We start from the raw sequence: 17,603 nt of genomic DNA on the forward strand, positions 1-17,603 counted from the left end.
GCTTATCTCGAGACCACCACGGTAAACCTCGCTGAGTATGCTGGAATGAACAACGGCGTCTCAGCTGCGCTCGAACATGGAGCCGAGGATTTAGTCATCGTGGGAGACTCGAGACTCACAATCCAGCAGTCCCTAGGGGTGATGGCATGTCGAAAGGAGTCTCTGATGGTTCAACTGAATCGTCACCGAGAACTCACGACCAAGCTGCGGTCGGTGAAGTACTTGCACGTGGTCCGAGAATTCAACGCTGCAGCAGATTCGTTGGCAAGCGAGGCTCTCAGCAGCAAAGAATCCAGCGTAGCTTCGACCGAGGCTAGGAAATTAGAATTGGTCGAGCTGAACCGGATCGGAGAGGTCATCTATGAACCCTCAGTACAGACCACGGCCGAAGAGAAACCGACAGTCAGCTTCGCCCGAGCCCAAGTAGCCCGTGGAATCTCCCGCGACAGATCTTTTTTCGACTTTGTGCGGGACGAACCCGACTACCTAACTGCAACAACCAGACACCAAGCAAAAGCGAGGAAGAAACGAGTCCAGCTTGCAGATGAAACGTCGGTGATAGAGCCGAATGGTACAGCTGAGCGAGACGAAGCGAATGGTGTGACCACCGAAGCTCAGAGTGAGCTGAGAGCCGAGCAATCGAGCAATGAGGTAGACCCTGGCGCTCCAAACGCAGAAGACGTTGACCCTGTGGTTATACAGGAAGAGCGTCGGAGACGAATCTCCGCCGCCCAGGATGAAGAGCTGAGATGGTCGAACCTAAAAGCGGTCCTCCGAGGCAAGGAAACAGACCTAAGCTACAGAGCAGCCAGAGACGCTTGGAAGATGGCCGACAAGTTCGTGCTTAGCGAGGATGGTGTACTGTATTTTCTTGGAACGAACCGTCGGTGGGGCAACGAACGCCGAGAGGAGACAACGATGCGTCTAGTGGTGCCCACAACGATGATTCAGGAAGTACTACGGAGTTGCCACGACTCGTTGGAAGGTGGCCACCAAGGTATCGGTCGAACGTACCACCGAGTCAAATCAGACTATTTTTGGATTGGACTATATGCAGACACCGAACGACACGTCAAGTCCTGCCCCGACTGTAGTTCGAGCAAAAGTCGACCACAGTTCCGAGGCTATTCGCCAGGAAATGTCTTAGCAGAGCGACCGTTCCAGATAGTGTCGATGGATTTCGTCATACCGTTACCGAAGTCTCGTCGGGGCAACTCAGCCCTACTACTGTTCCAGTGCGCGTTCACAGGATTCGTCATGGGTAAAGCTATGTCAGACACTACCGCTCTGAGGGTCGCACAGGCTTTCGAGGAATGCGTGTACCGAAGATTCGGAGCACCAACTCTGATCCGACATGACCGAGACCCTCGCTTCATGAGCGAGGTGTTCCAGGCCTTTGCAGAAATGATGCAGTCTCGGTCAAGAGCGACCCTGAGCTATCGGCCGCAGGCGAACGGACAGCAAGAGAGGTCGGTGAAGACGGTCATGCAATCGGTGCGGGTGTACGCAGAAGACCCGCTGCAGCAAGACTGGGACGAGATCGCGGAGCGATTGATCTTCGCTATCAACAACTCTCAAGATGGCACCCGGAAGGACACTCCGTTTTACCTAGTTCATGGGTGGGACGCACAATCCACGCTGCGAGCGATGTCGTCGTCACTCAAACGAGGATTCGGAGGCCAGACTGACGCATTGGCATGGCGCCGAGAAGTGAACCGGCAACAGGAAATCTCGTGGAAAATGGCAATGGAGTACCAAAGTGTCGAGAAAGCTCGGAGGGCGAGAGAACACAATGAGTCGCTGGAGCGACGTGAGAGAGCTGCAGTACCGAATGTCGACTGAAAACGAGACTTCTGACGAGTCACAGGTGGAGACGGGGGCAACATCTGACCCCACTGTCGAAGGGCCGAGGTCTCTGTTCCAACCCGGAAGCAGAGTTTGGTTGTATATGGAACGAGTCAAGCCAGGGTTGACCAAGAAACTCGCCCACCGATGGCATGGACCATTCAGGATCAAGAAAAAGATCGAAGAGTTTGCGTACGAGTTGGAATTGCCAGACCGAAGTGGGTACAGGTTCTACCCGGTGGTGCACGTGTCCCGACTCAAGGCCGTTGACGAATTTGGAGACCGACCGAAGAGTCGGTTAGCACCTGAAGTGACCGAGGATACGAGACTGGACTTCGACGAGGAGTTGTTGCCTGAAGATAGCTGGGAGCCAGACCAGCTCGCTGGCGAATATGAGGTAGAAGCCATCCTCGATGACCGATCCCCGCTGTCGACGAGCACTAGCCGTGCTGTCCGAGAGTTCAAAGTGAAGTGGATTGGGTATGATGAGCCCACGTGGGAGCCTGCCTCAAATTTATCATGCGGGGGGCTACTTTACGATTATCTGCGAACTCGGCGCAGCGAACGACGATTGCAGATGGTTCAAGTCGCTGACGAGAACTAATCTGGAGAGCTACCGAGAGTTGAACTGTCTACGGGAGTGATACAGCCCGTAGCAACAGATGAAATTTGCTACTGTATCAAAATTGCGAGTGACCGACTATTGATTGCTACCAAGACTCTGACGAGGCCTGGTTGCGACGTCGGTTGACGAATGAACTGCCTGCGGGGATGATGCAGCCCGCAGTGACAGACGAAAACTGCTACTGCATCGAATTTGCATATTTACATGTGACGTGAACGATTTTCGAATGGAATTGGATTAAATGGAATTACTTGGAGCTCAAGAACTGCCGCTACGGAGGACTACAGGCTTCGGACGGCACACTGGCAGCTTGAGGAACGAACGTGGAAAATGGATGAGGCCAGACCGAAGCCTAGACCTCAGGTGTCGACGCGATGTCGGCCAAAACATCCAAATTCGACCCTTGAAGAAGCGGCCAACTCGCTGTCTGCTGCCGAAGCGGGAGTGCGACTTCGCGAATGCTCGGAAGTGTCTTCACCTTTCTTCTCCACGCTCGGCTGATCGGGGACACGAGCGACAGAAGCTTGGGCAGCCAATGGGGTCGTCACCAAAGCCGACGGAGGCGTGGGTGGGGACGAACCCTCTGCACCCTCGCCCGCAGCCAGAGGAGTGGCAGCCGGCGACCGAGGAACGGTCACCGATGCTCCAGCGGAGCCAGAAGTAGCGGACGGAGTGCCGCTAGCTTCCTGTGAACGTGGAGGCGGTCAAACAAGGTTCGAGGAGCATGAAGACGGAAAGAGAGACAGGAAACGAACCTCTTCGGAGGTGTCGAGAGCATGAGGAGCGGCGGCCGTAGCTCGGCACAGCAACGGCGAGCGGCGAGCCATCGGGGTGCGATCAAGAGGCGCCGCGACGCGCACTACTTGCGGGAGCTTGCGTCGAGGCGGGGGCAGTTGTGGCGTTGGGTTTTGGAGCCGAACAGTCAAGGTCCGGCGGACGTTGCACCTTTCAGTGAACGGCGACAGAGTGTCTTGATTGGCTGGTCTCATTTCCCGCGCTACAGTGACCTAGGAACAATAGTGACCGAGGTCTCGGCTGGGTCTAATAAAACCCCGGCCGAGGTTAAAACCTCGTTTGTACCCACTTCGGTGTCGTACCCTCGGCTGTGTAGAGCCGGCTATACGATTTCCCACAGAGATCTGTTTACACTTGATATTTGTATAGAGATATAGGACTAGCCAAATGATGACCTACAGAGGCTCCCAGAGCTGTAGGATAAGAGAAATAAATCAGCAGTCTTCCCCACAAGCCACCAAGGGTCAAGTCCGTCTTCGGTAAGTCTAGCTAGCTTGTCTTAGGGTCTGGATACGCTCGGCTGCGTGGGATGCCTGTCAGCGAGCTTGAGGTACATTGAACCGAGAGTTTGTTGCTGGTCAGTCCAAGAGATAGGAGTGGCCGAGAGTTAGGGGCGACAAGGAGTGTCGGTCCCTATATATTGGTGGAACCCGAGTGTTCCCAAGTGTATTTCACTACCCGCCGAGGTTACCCTCGGCAAACCCGTATTAGGCGTGACTGCCGGTACCCTTACTTCTGAGGGACTGCGGGGGTTCGCGCGAAAGCGCAATATTGCATTCTAGCCCTCGCTCGTGGCTAGTAGTGCAGGTTTTAAGGTTGACCGAACTCAACCTTGGTATACAGAGGCGCTTACAACCAACCCGGTGTAAGGGATCGTTCCTGGTCTTCAGGTGTTGATCCAACGTTCGCTGACCTTTCGCGAGGGAAGCGTGTGTTGTTGGTGGGACTCATACCGTTCGGTAGTGAGATTTTCTGCGTGTTCCTACACGACACAAACATATACCGGATATCTGTTGGACAAGGTTTGAAAAGACGTTTGTACAAGAGGCGTTCATATATGCGGCAGTCTAGAAAAAGGCAAATTGAAGTCGAATAGAAGAAGGTCCATCGTGCAAGAGCCGAAGGACCGTCAGTAAAGCTGAGTACTTCTACATGTAGTTTGCCTGCACTGGGCGCATTCTACTTCGATGCAGCACTTGGTGGCATACATGCTTGCCCACGCATGTACAACCTACGAGCACCCCGTCAAGTTTCATATTACCTGTGTGTCGCTTTGTATTTTCCCGCCATATGTTATGTACACCTAACCTCCCCTTTTCGCTGTTAACGTGTCAAATAGCCAGATTCGAATTTCTGCCCACGCACCTGCTCATAAACTTATAAATTATTATCCCTGTACATCCGATTTCTCCAAATATTTGGTTTGGTCTAAACTTGACTTTGAGAATTGGTTCCCTGCCTTACTGAGTATGGTTAAACCCGCTGCAAAATTGAATATCTCACTGTACATCTGGTTTACGTGCGCCACACCCTCCAGGGTTTGGCGGTAAACGCGTCGAAATTTTTGCCCCGCATGGCAATAGAAAAAAGGTACACTAACTATTGCCACACTCTACCTTACTTTACGTACGCCACACCAGCCAGGTGTTGACGTGGCAATACACGTGCAGGAATTTTTGCCCACTTTCGGATTTTGCTGTATTAATTGGCTCGGGAATTCGAAAGTGGGCAACTTATCCTACACTGCAGGATAAGTTGCCCACTTTGCGACTTTCCGAGCCATTTAAACAGCAACGTGGAGGATCAGTAAAAAAAAAAAACAGTTCGCGTAATTTACTTGTCCGAAATAAATTACACGTCTAATTCCATTCTTTTTGGGATACTTGATGGAGAATCAGAAATCTGAGTATTTTCATATCCGCCACACCACGGACCACCCACCAGCGCTTGCTATAGCTGGCGTGCACGTCACGATCCTCATCAACTCCGACAGACTCGTGCATCTTAGCGGACAGCACGTCAGCAATGTAGACGTCTGAGTGAAGACAGCAGCATCCGTTAGAGTTGAGTGGCGACAATTACCCGGCATAGAGAATTCGGCACTGCTGCACGACCTAGAGACGGCGCTGAAGACGGACCCGCAGCGTCTCAGCGCGCTGCTGTCGCCACCCACGACTCGGAGTTTGTCCAGGATGTCGAGTATGGTGCGGCAGTCGACGAAGACCCCAGTGGAAGTGACGGCTGCGATTGCTTAGACGGCAGCAGCAACAGGTGCTAATTTGATGCCCCCGGCGTTGCAGGAGCTCAAACTGGGGATGTTTTCGATTATCAGCTTCGGCTTCGTGGACAACTTTATCATGATCATCACCCGGAGACTATGGGCCCCACGCTGGGCGTGTCGCTCGGGAACTGTGAAGACGCCCGAATCATAGGGCATCACCATCTCGGGCATCGCTGGACCTGGGACTCGGCAACATGGTCGAGGGTTTTTGTGCGTGGCTCAGGCTTGCTATGCCGACCCAGGCCTACGAGCAAGTTTCTCTTCAATTGACAGCGCTATTTCGTGCTGGGGCGTGCTTCGTATGACGACAGCGAATACGCGACAACGGACAGGTTAAAACGTTCGTCTCGTAGAGCATCATTTCCAGCGGCGAGTCCCAAGCGTGCCGGTGGTTGAATTCAACGGATTATGGTGCCGGTTTAATATGCGGCGTTGAGTCCTGATTATGAGCACTATGCGGAGTTGCGTCCGATTTCTGGTGTTTTAGCGTGTTTCCTCACGTCAACAGCACTAGCTAATCCCATGCGCTGCCGCCTGTATCTTCGTACTCTTGATCCATCACGCTACACGCGCCCAATGTTTGGCCGGAGACTGTGGCAGCAATCGGAAGCCCGAGCATTCTTGAAAGCTCCGGCAGCTCGCCATATCGTCTTCGCAGTTGCAGTGATCGTCGCCATGAGCCAGCTTCTGTCAAACCCGCCCACGTCTGTCATGGCCGAAGCCGATGCGAGCAGTAGAGACCCGACGTCGCCCGACAAGCGCGGCTCCGTGTGGCAATGGGCCGTGGGCTGCGCCTTCCTCGTGTGCGTGGCCATCATCTGGAACTTCTCCAGTGTGCTCATTCAGTACATCTTCAACGACCTGTCCTTCGAGGCGCCGTTCTTCCTCACATCCTTCAGCATGGCGCTCTCCTCCGTGAACCTCCCTATATACTACGTCACCAAGGTGTGGCTGCCGCAGTTGGGTGGCAAGGAATCCGACCTGCCGCAGACCAAGTCCGAGACCACTTCCGCACCGACCCAGACCCCGCACGACAAGGTCACGCTGAGGCGCACGATAATCGCGGCAGCAATCGTCGCCCCGCTCTGGTTCGTTGCTAACTTCGCCTACAACGAGAGCCTCAACCTCACCAGCGTCACGAGCAGCACCATTCTGAGCACCACGTCCACGGTATTCACGCTCATCCTGGCCGTGTGGATCCTCAAGGAGCGCTTCACGTGGCTCAAGGCGCTGGGCGTGGCGCTCTGCATGGCCGGTAACTGCACGACGCTCGCGAACGACTCTAGTGACGGTACCTCGGAAAGCTTCTGGGGCAACGTCTGCGCGCTCATCGGCGCCATCATGTACGGCGTGTACACCACTGCCATCCGCAAATATCTTCCCGACGACGCTGGCATGAGCGTGTCGCTCTTCATCGGCTTCGTGGGCGTGTTCAGTCTCGTGGCGCTTGGGATCCTCTGCATCATCTTCAACTACACGGGCGTCGAGTCGCTGCGCAACCTCACATGGGAGATCGTGGGCCTGCTCTTCGTACAGGGTCTGCTGAACAACGTGCTGGCCGACTACCTGTGGGCTGTGTCCATCATGTACACGTCCACCACCACAGCCACCATCGGCTTGTCGCTAACGGTGCCCATGGCCATCCTCTCCGATTGGATCGTGAACGATATCTCGCCCAACTACGTCACGTTCATTTCGTCGGTGTTGGTGCTGGGCGGCTTTGTCGTCCTCGCTGTCAGCACGCGCAAGGAACAACTGCGTACCGGAGCTGAGACCGAGTGGGAATCCTCCAGCTCTGCCGGGGCGCTCTCGCCCAAGTCCCCCGCCACTAAGTACCGAATGCAGGAGTAAGCAGCTTATTTTTCAGCAATATGAAATGACCGTGCGTGATGAACAACCTGTTGCTCAAGCCTCGAGGTTCACTGCATTAACCGAGTGGCAGTTCAGGCATCGAGTCCACGAAGAGACGTATGGACGTTTCTCGCTTCCTTGCCAGCACCAAGCTGGCTGAGGCGCAGCCCAGTGACTGAAACCAAGATGGATGTCATGATGAATATGACGACAGAGGACGTACGGAGGCTGCGAGGGCAGTTCACGGCCAGTCTAGACCTAGAAGCTTTTGTCCGCCTCATGAAGAAGAGTCTCCGCGATCGAATTCACTCCGAGTTGGACTTTGTGGTTGGGGTGATCGAGCTCTTCCACACCATCGACGTGAACGGAGACGCCGTGCTGGACTGGGACGAGTTCACTGCCTACATGATGGACGCTGGCCAGGCCAAAGCCGACTTCTACTTTGAAGGCCGAGGGCAATCGGACAAACATTACGTGCCGCTGTCAATGCCGCCACCAGATACCAAAACACCGTTGAGAAATATTGCCACGCGGGTGCATCAAATGAGGCTTCTCGCCGATCAAAACGCTATGGCATACTTCGAGGCGAGCTCCGACGTCGTGTACATCTACGGGCTACAGTTCGATCGCAACGACGGCCCGCGACACCTCTCCACAATGCGTCTGCACACAGCTTTCGCAGAGCATATTATCATCGACGTGGTCTACGTGCCCACGCGAAAGTCGCTAGTCACCTCCTCGATTCTCGTTCGAGGATACCTGAGCATTTGGAGCGTGGCAGATCTGTACAACCCCGTGATGACACATCGACTCGAGTCCCATGCCGCTCAGGAGCATTTGTGCTGGGTACCTTCACTCAAGATCATGGCCACCTCCGCAGTGATCTTCCCTACCGTGCACTCTGGGAAGGCATCCGATTCCCGACGAGACAGCTACCGCCCGAATGCTGGTACTGGTCAGCCTCACACCAAAATCAGTCAGCTAGAGCTCTGGGACTTGTCTGGTAAGATCCGAGTGCCTCCACCTGGTACCATTGCCACAAAAGAGGTCACGGTTGTCCAAGAACGGCTCAAAGGTGTCACTGCAATCGTCGCTTTTCGATCTATCAATCGGTCATATCTCGCTGTTGGTCGTGAGGATGGCATCTTGAGCGTCGTGGATACTGAAACTGGTCAAGAAGTGGGCTCCTTCGATGCTCACGGAAGCGGTGTCAAGGTTCTCGTGTACTCCACCGAGGTGGAGAGTATCGCCAGTGTTGGTTTTCACTCGTATGCGGACGAGACCTCCCGGTATATCTCGACTTGGAAAAAGACGAGCTCGGGTGGAATGCTGACACACGACACAACTCTCAGGCAGCACGAGGCTCCTGTCGAACTGCTAGCGTTCGTGGATTCAAAGCACCAACTCATTAGTGTTGATCGGACTGAAACTTTCAACGTTTACTCGAGCGTAATGCGGACGCCCACCTCGGAACCATGGGAGTGCCTTCAAACGTTCCGGTACGCACCATCACCCGCGTCAAATTGGCAACTACCTCAACATATCTGGAGCATGTTTGTGGTACCAGAAACAACAGCCAGCGATCCTGTACTAGTGACAGCAGGAACCAAAGTGAACTTCTACGACCATTGTGAAGTCAAACCCCGTGAGGAAGTCTTTTTCGCGTACTTCTGCAGCGCTCTCAACGTGGTTGTTGGAGCTACAAGCACCAAATTGCTACTTTGGAAAGGAGACACCGGTGCTCTCTGGAAAACGTACGAGTACGCGACGATAGTGCTGTCAACAAAGAATCCGACAGCTGTAAACTCGCACCTTGGTACCAAGCAGGCGGACGACCCAGAGTCCCGCGAGGCTCAAGCTCGAGCCATCACCGCAGTGTGTGTGGACGACCGCGAGCGCAAAGTGATTGTTGGTGACGATACCGGGAGCATCAAAGTGCTAAACGCCGTCAACGGGAACGTCATGAAGGAGCTGGATCCGCATACGAATTGCGTAGTCGGTGTTTCGTACGTGCTGTATGGAAAGCGTGTCATCTCGATCTCGTCGGACTCCGTGCTGCATATCTGCGATGAGGACAATCCGCAGGGATTTTATGTGCCATTCGGAGGAGGCCCCATCCTATCAGTATTGCTGCAATCGCTTCGCTTGCTGCCTGAGATAGAGCTGACATCCACGCCTCAAGGCCAAGCAGAAACTCAGAGTTCACCAGGGCGTCTTGCGCAGCAAAATGGACCTGCTTTGGAGTCATCAGCGTACGAGAACAAAAGTGGCTGTAGACCCAGCGCCGCAAAGCACGTCATTCTGAAAAGCACAGGAAACGAAGCACTGAATCTTGTCGCAGTACTTGTAGCGAATCCTCGCGGCGATAGCTTCATCCAAGTGTGGAATTTCGATGTGAGCCATTCGCAAGGAACGTGTGTTGCTCCACCTTCCTGCGGAGAAATCACGTGCATGAGTTTCTTCGGGTCAACTGCCGATATCGTTGGTGGCACATCGTCTGGACGAGTTTTTCTGTGGTCACCAGTCCCAGGGACAACTTCATATCGATGCTTGGTGGAGTTATCGTGGTCACCGACGGCAAAAGGTGAGAAAAATCAGCCCAATGCTGCGGTCACTCATATCGTTACCTTTTGCGTCCCAGTGACTACAGGTAGCCACGCCGATGATAGTGGAGATCCTGAGGATTCATCTCAGGCTGCAAAACCACCAAGTGCGCCAACATTGTCACCAAAAGAGCGCTTACGGATTTTCTCCAGCAGACCCGCTATCAACGATCGTCTTCGCCTTGAGCACGAATGTGGCGTACATGTGTACGCTAGTGACGAAGCTGGCTTTGTGACGCAGTGGCACGTTTGGCGTGCCTGTCAACACACGTTTTCCACTCTCCAGACTGCTGGTCCGATGTCAAGACCGTCATCTGGTAGTGGCCAATCTCGGCGAGGTCGTGCTGGTGTGACTGGAACTGATGTTGCAGCATTCCAGCACGAAGAGATGACTATAAGCTTTGACTCGATCGCAGCACTCTATCATCACGCCCGAATGAAAAGCCCGACACATCATGATACATCGTCGCTGAATCAAGAGGAAGAATCCTCGACTCCGCCGGCTACTGAGGTAGTACAGGCAGCGCGGCATTGGAGAGCACATTGCGGAGCGGTGCTCTCACTGGAAGTAGCTACGGACCCGGCGGCAGTATTGACATCGTCAGCAAGCGGGCAAATAAAACTTTGGAGCGTGGGCGGAGAGCCTTACGGCGTGCTGGATCACTTTGCCACCCGACGCGCACCACTCAACCAACCCTGGACTTTTCCCGTGGACATGGCAGCACGCCGACAGCAACGAGAAACAGAAGCGAAAGAGCTACTTAAGAGACCACCAGGATCAGCTTGGAAGGGTGCAATGAAGCCACGCGTGTCAGTCTTGCAGGAACGGTTGTCTCTGACAAACCGCGACTTGGCTTTTACTCACGAGCACCCCAGATCACGCAAAGGGAACGTTCGACCTGCTGATGTTGGCCGAGCTGTACGGAACTTCATCCTTGCTCAAACAACCTCGGGGGTGGAAACAAAGCGATTGCCACCTTCGTCTGCTTTCAAATCGATCACTCAGGATACTTCGTCTCTGCGTACGTTGTGTAATTGCTGTGCTTCGTTCTTGGTCACTCACTAAGCATGCTTCGCTCAACTGTTTCGTGCAGATTCTGTCTTGAAAGAGCTTGAGCAGTTCCAGCTGAGCACAGACGGAAGCACCGAGTGCTCAAGCAGTCGAGGAGACAGAACCGATGCGCGTGCGAAGAAGTACTCTATGGTGACGCTTGCAGACGTGAAATCAAGCTTGCTTCGTCCTCGCACGCCCAGCAGTAGACGCAGCACGGTACACTGTGACCTGGCAGCAAATCAACAGAGCATCAGTCAGGGAAAACTCGCACAGAGTAGCAAGCCCTCAACTGGTAGTGGAACTCGCCTGGGTGTTGCTCCGGCCAAGCCGACGGAGACGTCCCCCACAATGAATCGCACAGAGCTTGTTGAGTACCTTTGGAAAGGTGCAACGACCTCCAACCAGGAGAAAGAGCCGACCGGCAGCAGTGAGAAGTACGTTACCCAGCAAGCAGAGAGGCCTCGAACTCGTGAGGCTTCCGACAGCGTGCTCCGATACCATGTGAAGATGGCCCACACCTGGCAACCGTACCAAAAACGATAACGACGCTGCCCCAGAACAGTAATACCACCATCAACGAACGTGTACGGGATAACTTACATTCATTAGTTTCCTCGTCGTAGCTGGTGCTTCTATCGCCTCGCTACGGCTTTGCTTCTGAAGCTTTTCCTGGATGGATGGATTGTCTTGCTGACCACAATGGTGCGAACGCTTGATCCTTGCTCGTTCGCGTCTGCTGCATCGAAGGAAGAGCTTTATACTGATCGCGCTGGTTCGGGTTTGGCTAGGGCACGACACCGTGCGCAGGCGTCGGATACGGAGCAGCGGGCACACTGCCAACATGCTGACTCGCTAAAATGAACCGCGCAGGACTGGACTGGAACGGACTGCTTGGGTAGGGTGGGTCACAGGAACACAGAGCGAGTTACCTCGCTCGCTTCAGCGCATGTGGTTCATGACAGCACGCAGACCGTACATGAGTCCAGCCTGCTTGCGCGCCTCGGCGACGATCAAAATCACGTGGCACTTCTCCGAGGGGCTAAGCGTGCGGTCAAAGTGCGCGAAGTCTTCTTGGCGCACCTTCCAGGGCGTGCACGCCACCTTCTTCAGGAAGATCTTCGTCGGCCGGTTCAGGTATGTGTTCACCTGTCGGTAGTCGTAGTCGTCGTGGCAAATACCGAAGATGCGGTGGACATAGTACCACACAGCGTCGCGGTACGGACTCGTGTCCACGCACTCCTCCTTCTGCTGTCCGAAGTAGTCGTACGTCAGCTTGCTCGTCAAGTTAAAAAGGTCCTCGAGGATCTGGCCGGCCTCGCCCGGGAAATACCGCTTCACAAGCGAGAAGCAGTGCTCGTCCCAGCTAAAGTCCTCCGTGTGCAGCACCTCGTACTCCTCGGAGCGGACGTCAAAGTCCGCGTAGCGGATGACGCTGCCGCCACAAAACCGCCACAGCGTGTCTATCCGCCGAGTGGCTGTGGCATTAATTCCGTAGTCTGCTTCGTCCACCACCACCTCGAAGCCATCGTCAGCGCCATACTGTTCCTCGTCCTCCTCCTCCTCGGCCCCATCCTGTTGCTGTTCGTCCGTCACCTCCTCCTCCTCGTCCGCCGTGTCGCTGTCCAGGCCGCTGTTCTTCTTGAGCTGCTTCAGCAACATGTCGTCGTCGCGGTCGATCGTCGACAGATCCACGCTGCTGCAGCTGCTGGCGTCCTGGTTGTCTCCGCCCTCAGTGGTCGCCGTCTCGGCGTCCAAGGCGACTCCGAACTGCCCAAAGACTGCCAGGTCCACTTCCTCCGCGCAGCCGACGCCCAGCGCGATGCTGGCCATGGAGTGCGCCTGGCACAGCACAATGATGGCGTGCACGAGCTCCGACACCGACCACGAGTCGTCCTGGTCCGAGCGCAGCAGCTCCGCCACGTGGTCGGCCGTCAGCAGCCACGGGCGATGCGCAAGGAGCGAGCTGAGCTCGTGCAGGCGGAAGAGCTTGGGCGGCACGTAGTCCAGTCCCTTGACCCACTCGGCGTCTCCGGCGTTCACCACAAAGTTGTACTGCTGCAGGTCGGCCAGGTAGTGGCACCGCAGCTCGCTGGCGCCCATGACAGCGATGTAGCTGCGCCACTGCAGCGGCAACGTCCCGTCGCGCATCATCGTGGACGCCAGACTGCGGTCGAAGAGCTCCAAGTAGCTGCGGTGCCACGCCAGGATCTGCATTAAGTGCGTCACGCGCCCCGTGCGCAGAAAAGACTCCTGCAAGAGTGACAGCAGCTCGACGTCGCCCTCTTCGTCCACGCGTGGGACGCTCTCGGCCTCAGCGTCCTCGGGTGCGTCTCCGTTGGCGAAAAAGTACGACACGCGCGTCTGCCGCGCGCGCAGCAGCTGCGCCTCCGGGTACTTTTGCTCCACGACGTCCACGATGGCGAGCAGCGCCTCGCGCACGGCCGGGAAGGGCGCGTCAAGCGCCAGACGCAGCGCCGTGGGGAAGAAGTCGGTCACGAGCGTCGGGTCCTCGCGCGCCAGCAGCTCGTGCAGCTCGTCCGTGATGCGCGCGAGCATCTGCTGCTGCACGTCGGCATCCGAGACCAGCACGCGGCGGAAGAACACGTCGCGCTTGACGCCCACGCGCCGGGCGGCCTCGGCGAGCGAGAGCGGCTCCATCAGCGACAATTGACGTGAAGTTTGTATGGCGCTGCTAGTGATTATGGCTGTTGGCGTTCGAGGCTCAACTTGTGTAATGGACACACTTTCGGATCGCCGGAGGGAGCGGTGAGTTTTGGGCCAATCGCAGCGCATATCATGTGCTTTTCTCGGCCAATGGGCGTGCGCGAGGGCAGAGAGAGGCGTCGTCGGGACGGGAAGAATGAGCCGGCCGGCCCCGTCTGCCTGAAGTTCGGCGCTGCGAGCCCTCTGGCGCAACAGTGCGAGGTGGCGATGGATAGACTGCGCTATATGCTGCGGTGGCGCATGCATCGAGCGTCGAGCGCCCCCGTTACGAGGAAGTTAAGTTAGGCCACGTGAAGCACTTAACTGCCAGCAGCCACGGAATTTTTCTGTTGGGCCATAGTGGGCGGGAAAGATCGGGTAAAAGACGGGCGAGGATTGACTTGGTTTGACTATGGAGCGCTCCTCTCCCTGATCCGCATCGTTAAGTACGAAGTGACGCGCACGCGCTCAGCACAAACACGAGGTTTGCTTTGCTGCAGACCTTCCGCTTCCTGCACTTGTTGCCTCCCGACGACGCGGCCTTGGCCAGACGACGACGGCTAGCGGGCGCGAGCACGGCGGCGCTATTTTGCAGCTCGCTGCAGCAAAGATAAGTGGACGCCGTGTTCGCCCAAGTTCAATGTACAGTACTAGCTGTCCCACTGCACAACCACATATTGTGTTCACTTGGGCACGACACTCCATTCGCCATCGCTCCGTATATTGCCCTCAGTAAAGAATACCCCGCCATATCCGTTTCCCATCGTAAAAAGGCTGGATTTGCGCTGCACAACTCGCAACGTGGCCATGCGACACGCGCCTAGACTAGAATCCCTTCCGATTGCATACTGAGACCCAAGCATTGGTCCAGACGACTCGAACCTCGAGCCTGGAGCCGACTGCAACAGGTCGCGCGTGTTCCACTGCGGGGGAGATTTGCTCGCCGACGGCAATACAAAGGTCCAAGTCTGCGTGTCGTGCAGTGCATGGACCAGGTCCTCGCCGCTGCGCTCCCAAAGTGCAATCGGCTATGGGGTGGCGGCGCGGCTTGCGATGCACGGCGACGTGCGTTTCATCCAAACGCGAGAGCCTCAAGCAGCAACGTGCCTTATTCGCCCGTCGCATGCGGCGACCGAACTGACGATGCCGCCGTACTAAGAAGCCGGAGCTGGCGAATTGATTCCGGAGCTCAAGCCGACGACGTCCTCTGCTTCAACATCAAGCTCGCGTAGGCAAGAGCTTGCTGGCGTTTGTCACTGGCAGCCAGCACAGGCAACTTGACCGGTCACTACAAGGTCACTAAACCGGGGATTGAAGCGCATCCCCAGCATGGCTTCACTTCAGGATCGCGACGCTTCAAGGGCGCATTGCACTCCACCACTATGGTAAATCTGCGCGCTTTTGCTCGCTGGCTGCTGCTCAATTGACCTCACTGTGCCGGATGCCGACTGCAGGGCCCCAAGAAGAAGGCCAAGGCCCCCAAAAAGACCAAGGAGCAGCTCGAGGAGGAGCGGCGGCTGCAGGAGGAGGAGGAGGCGCGACTGCGGGCCGAAGAGGAGAAGCGCATCGAGGAAGCTCGACTGAAGCGCGAAGCAGAGGCCGCTCGACGGCGCGAGGAGAACGCCAAGAACCGAGCCGCCGAGCTTGGGCGCCTGACGCTCGAGCATGAAGGGGCCAAGCAAGACCTGGAGGGCAAGGCCGTGCGCCTCGCCGAGCTGCTGCGTGTGCAGAAGGAGGCCAAGGACTGGGACAACTACCTGGCCTGCCAGCCGCGGCCCGACGCGCAGGTCGAAGGCGACATGAACTCCTTCTTGAACTCGTGGCAGCTAGATACAGCCACGCTGGAGCTCGAGCTGCCCGCTGTCACTGCAGCCTGTGAGAGTGCGACAGAGGTGATGGAAGACCTGACCTTCGTGGCAGCGAACGCTTGTGCTACAAATGACGAACCGCTTAGCGCACAGTGTGCGCGCTTTATCGGCCGTCTACAGGAGCTCGTGGTCGAGAAGGTAGATCTCACCACCGCGCACGTGCTGCAGTTCGCCGACGAGTACGCGGATTTGTTGCTCTCGACACCCAACAGCTCCAACAATGTGAACGCGTCCCGCGGCGAGGTGAAACTAGCTAGCGCGTCTCCGAACACGGGTTGGGTGCAACTTGGACTGTGGGTAAACCTGCTGGCTAAAGGATCGTCGCGCAACAAACGCGTCGAGTTTTCAGAGCTTGGGGTAAATGTGGATCTCCCCAAGGCTGTTATCACGCAGTCATTAGCGCTGCGCGTGACGCGCTGGCCATTTGACGCGTTCTCATTTCTATCAGAAGGTGGCGGAAGTTATGTTGCGCTGGGCGGAGTTTTTTCGCTGGAATTGCTGGCTGTGCCCTCGCCTCCGAAGCGGGCACGAGGCTGGATCATGCGAGAAGTACCCGACGCGCGGGAGCAACTGAAGCGACTCCACTATCCGTTGGACGGAATGGTGCTCTCTGCTGCGCTGCCGATCAAGGCAAGCCTCACGCTGCCGAAGAACGTACTGTTTGCCCCGACCACCGGTAGCAGAGTCGCTAGTGCTGAGGTGCCTCGGATCGGCTGGTGGGACACAACGCGAATGCGTTGGGAAGAAGAAGGCGTGACCGACGTCGTCTTCCAAGAAGACACGAGCACTGTAACCTTCAGTACATTGCGGCTAACTCATTTAGCGCTGCTTGCTCGACGCGATCGCAACTTTCATAAACGCTCATGGCGATTGTGCATGGATACCAATCCAAGCGGTGGTACTATTACCGATGACTTCCACGGCGGATCTCCCGACAATGAGCTCGGAGACATGCGCGCACGGCTGACACTGAGCACGGCAGTATTCCCCCGCGTGCAGTTCGAGATAACACCTCAAGGTGCCAGACTGGTAGAGCCCTCACTTCCGCAGCTAGAAGCCTTGCGAAAAGAAACCATGCCTCCTGGAGAGCTGTTGACACGTCTTGCCCGCGCTGGAATTGATCTGTGCCCACCGCTTGAGCTGGAGCGTGAAAAGCGTGACGATGGCCACTTTAGCTTTGGCCCCAAGCTGAAAATGCTCGAGGACCGCGTGATCGATGAGATTGCGAGTGTCGTGGCAGGCTTTGAGATTACGGATGGAAACGGTAACGCGGAGTGGGGTCGTACTAATGGTGCAGCAGCCACGCGCTGGCCGAATGCCATTGGAAACAACAAGCAGATTGTGTTTTCAGTCAAGGAGATGTCGTGGCCTTACATGAGTGATGATCATGAAGGCAGCCAACAGCAAGCTGGAGAAGACGAAGGCGTGAATACCGCCACGAGTGCGGCGAGCATTTTGGTGCTAGCAGAGGTGGACGATGAGGCTAGCGGAGGCCGCGTCAAGTTCAGGTTGGATCGCAAGGGCGACAGCGATGCCGTGAATATTGCAATGACGCCTCGTGAAGGCGACAGTGAGACTGCAGACGGTGGACCACAGGAGGAAGAAGACATTTATGACACGCACGTGCATCTTCGTCGTGCACTAGACGAGATCTCTTCTCCGGACGCTCGTGACCGAATAGACAACTCGCATGTGCTCTTCGAGCTCACCTTGCAGAAAATGCTGCGTCTACTTCGGCTGCTCAGCTACTCGCAACCACCTCCGCTGCGTGGTAAAGCTGGCGTTAAGCAAGGCAAGGCCGGAGAAGGGGTTGGGAGTGAGACGACAGCTGCATCTCCAACGACAAACGCTGCCGAGGCTACGGCAGAGCCTGATACCAAGGGTCAAGAAGAGCCTCACGAAGCTGTTACACCTGAAAGTGCAGCCCAGGAAGCAGGCGAAGCTATATCAGTTCCCACCGAGTAACTCTCATCTCATA

The 17,603-nt window shown here is 56.0% G+C and overlaps 4 protein-coding genes across 4 annotated transcripts; 3 read left to right on the forward strand and 1 right to left on the reverse strand.

Moving 5' to 3' along the window:
• Window positions 1-6,221: 6,221 nt before the first annotated feature.
• Window positions 6,222-7,397, forward strand: KRP23_13286 (putative vacuolar membrane protein; the record flags this gene model as incomplete). The annotated part of the gene is made up of 1 exon (XM_067883978.1): window positions 6,222-7,397. One exon carries the CDS (start codon window positions 6,222-6,224, stop codon window positions 7,395-7,397), a length of 1,176 nt encoding a protein of 391 aa, XP_067738605.1.
• A 186-nt stretch (window positions 7,398-7,583) lies between these two features.
• Window positions 7,584-11,597, forward strand: KRP23_13287 (uncharacterized protein; the record flags this gene model as incomplete). The annotated part of the gene is made up of 3 exons (XM_067883979.1): window positions 7,584-9,981; window positions 10,048-10,107; window positions 11,095-11,597. The coding sequence occupies 3 exons, from the start codon at window positions 7,584-7,586 to the stop codon at window positions 11,595-11,597; spliced, it is 2,961 nt and encodes a 986-aa protein (XP_067738606.1).
• A 396-nt stretch (window positions 11,598-11,993) lies between these two features.
• Window positions 11,994-13,712, reverse strand: KRP23_13288 (Sestrin-3; the record flags this gene model as incomplete). The annotated part of the gene is made up of 1 exon (XM_067883980.1): window positions 11,994-13,712. One exon carries the CDS (start codon window positions 13,710-13,712, stop codon window positions 11,994-11,996), a length of 1,719 nt encoding a protein of 572 aa, XP_067738607.1.
• Window positions 13,713-15,139: 1,427 nt separating this feature from the next.
• On the forward strand, window positions 15,140-17,590 carry KRP23_13289 (Dynein axonemal intermediate chain 7; the record flags this gene model as incomplete). Its single annotated transcript, XM_067883981.1, has 2 exons — window positions 15,140-15,142; window positions 15,212-17,590. The coding sequence occupies 2 exons, from the start codon at window positions 15,140-15,142 to the stop codon at window positions 17,588-17,590; spliced, it is 2,382 nt and encodes a 793-aa protein (XP_067738608.1).
• Between the last annotated feature and the right edge of the window lie 13 nt (window positions 17,591-17,603).

This window comes from Phytophthora ramorum, assembly GCF_020800215.1.
Source record: "Phytophthora ramorum isolate Pr-102 chromosome Unknown Phyram_PR-102_s0017, whole genome shotgun sequence".
Classification (NCBI taxonomy): domain Eukaryota; phylum Oomycota; class Peronosporomycetes; order Peronosporales; family Peronosporaceae; genus Phytophthora; species Phytophthora ramorum.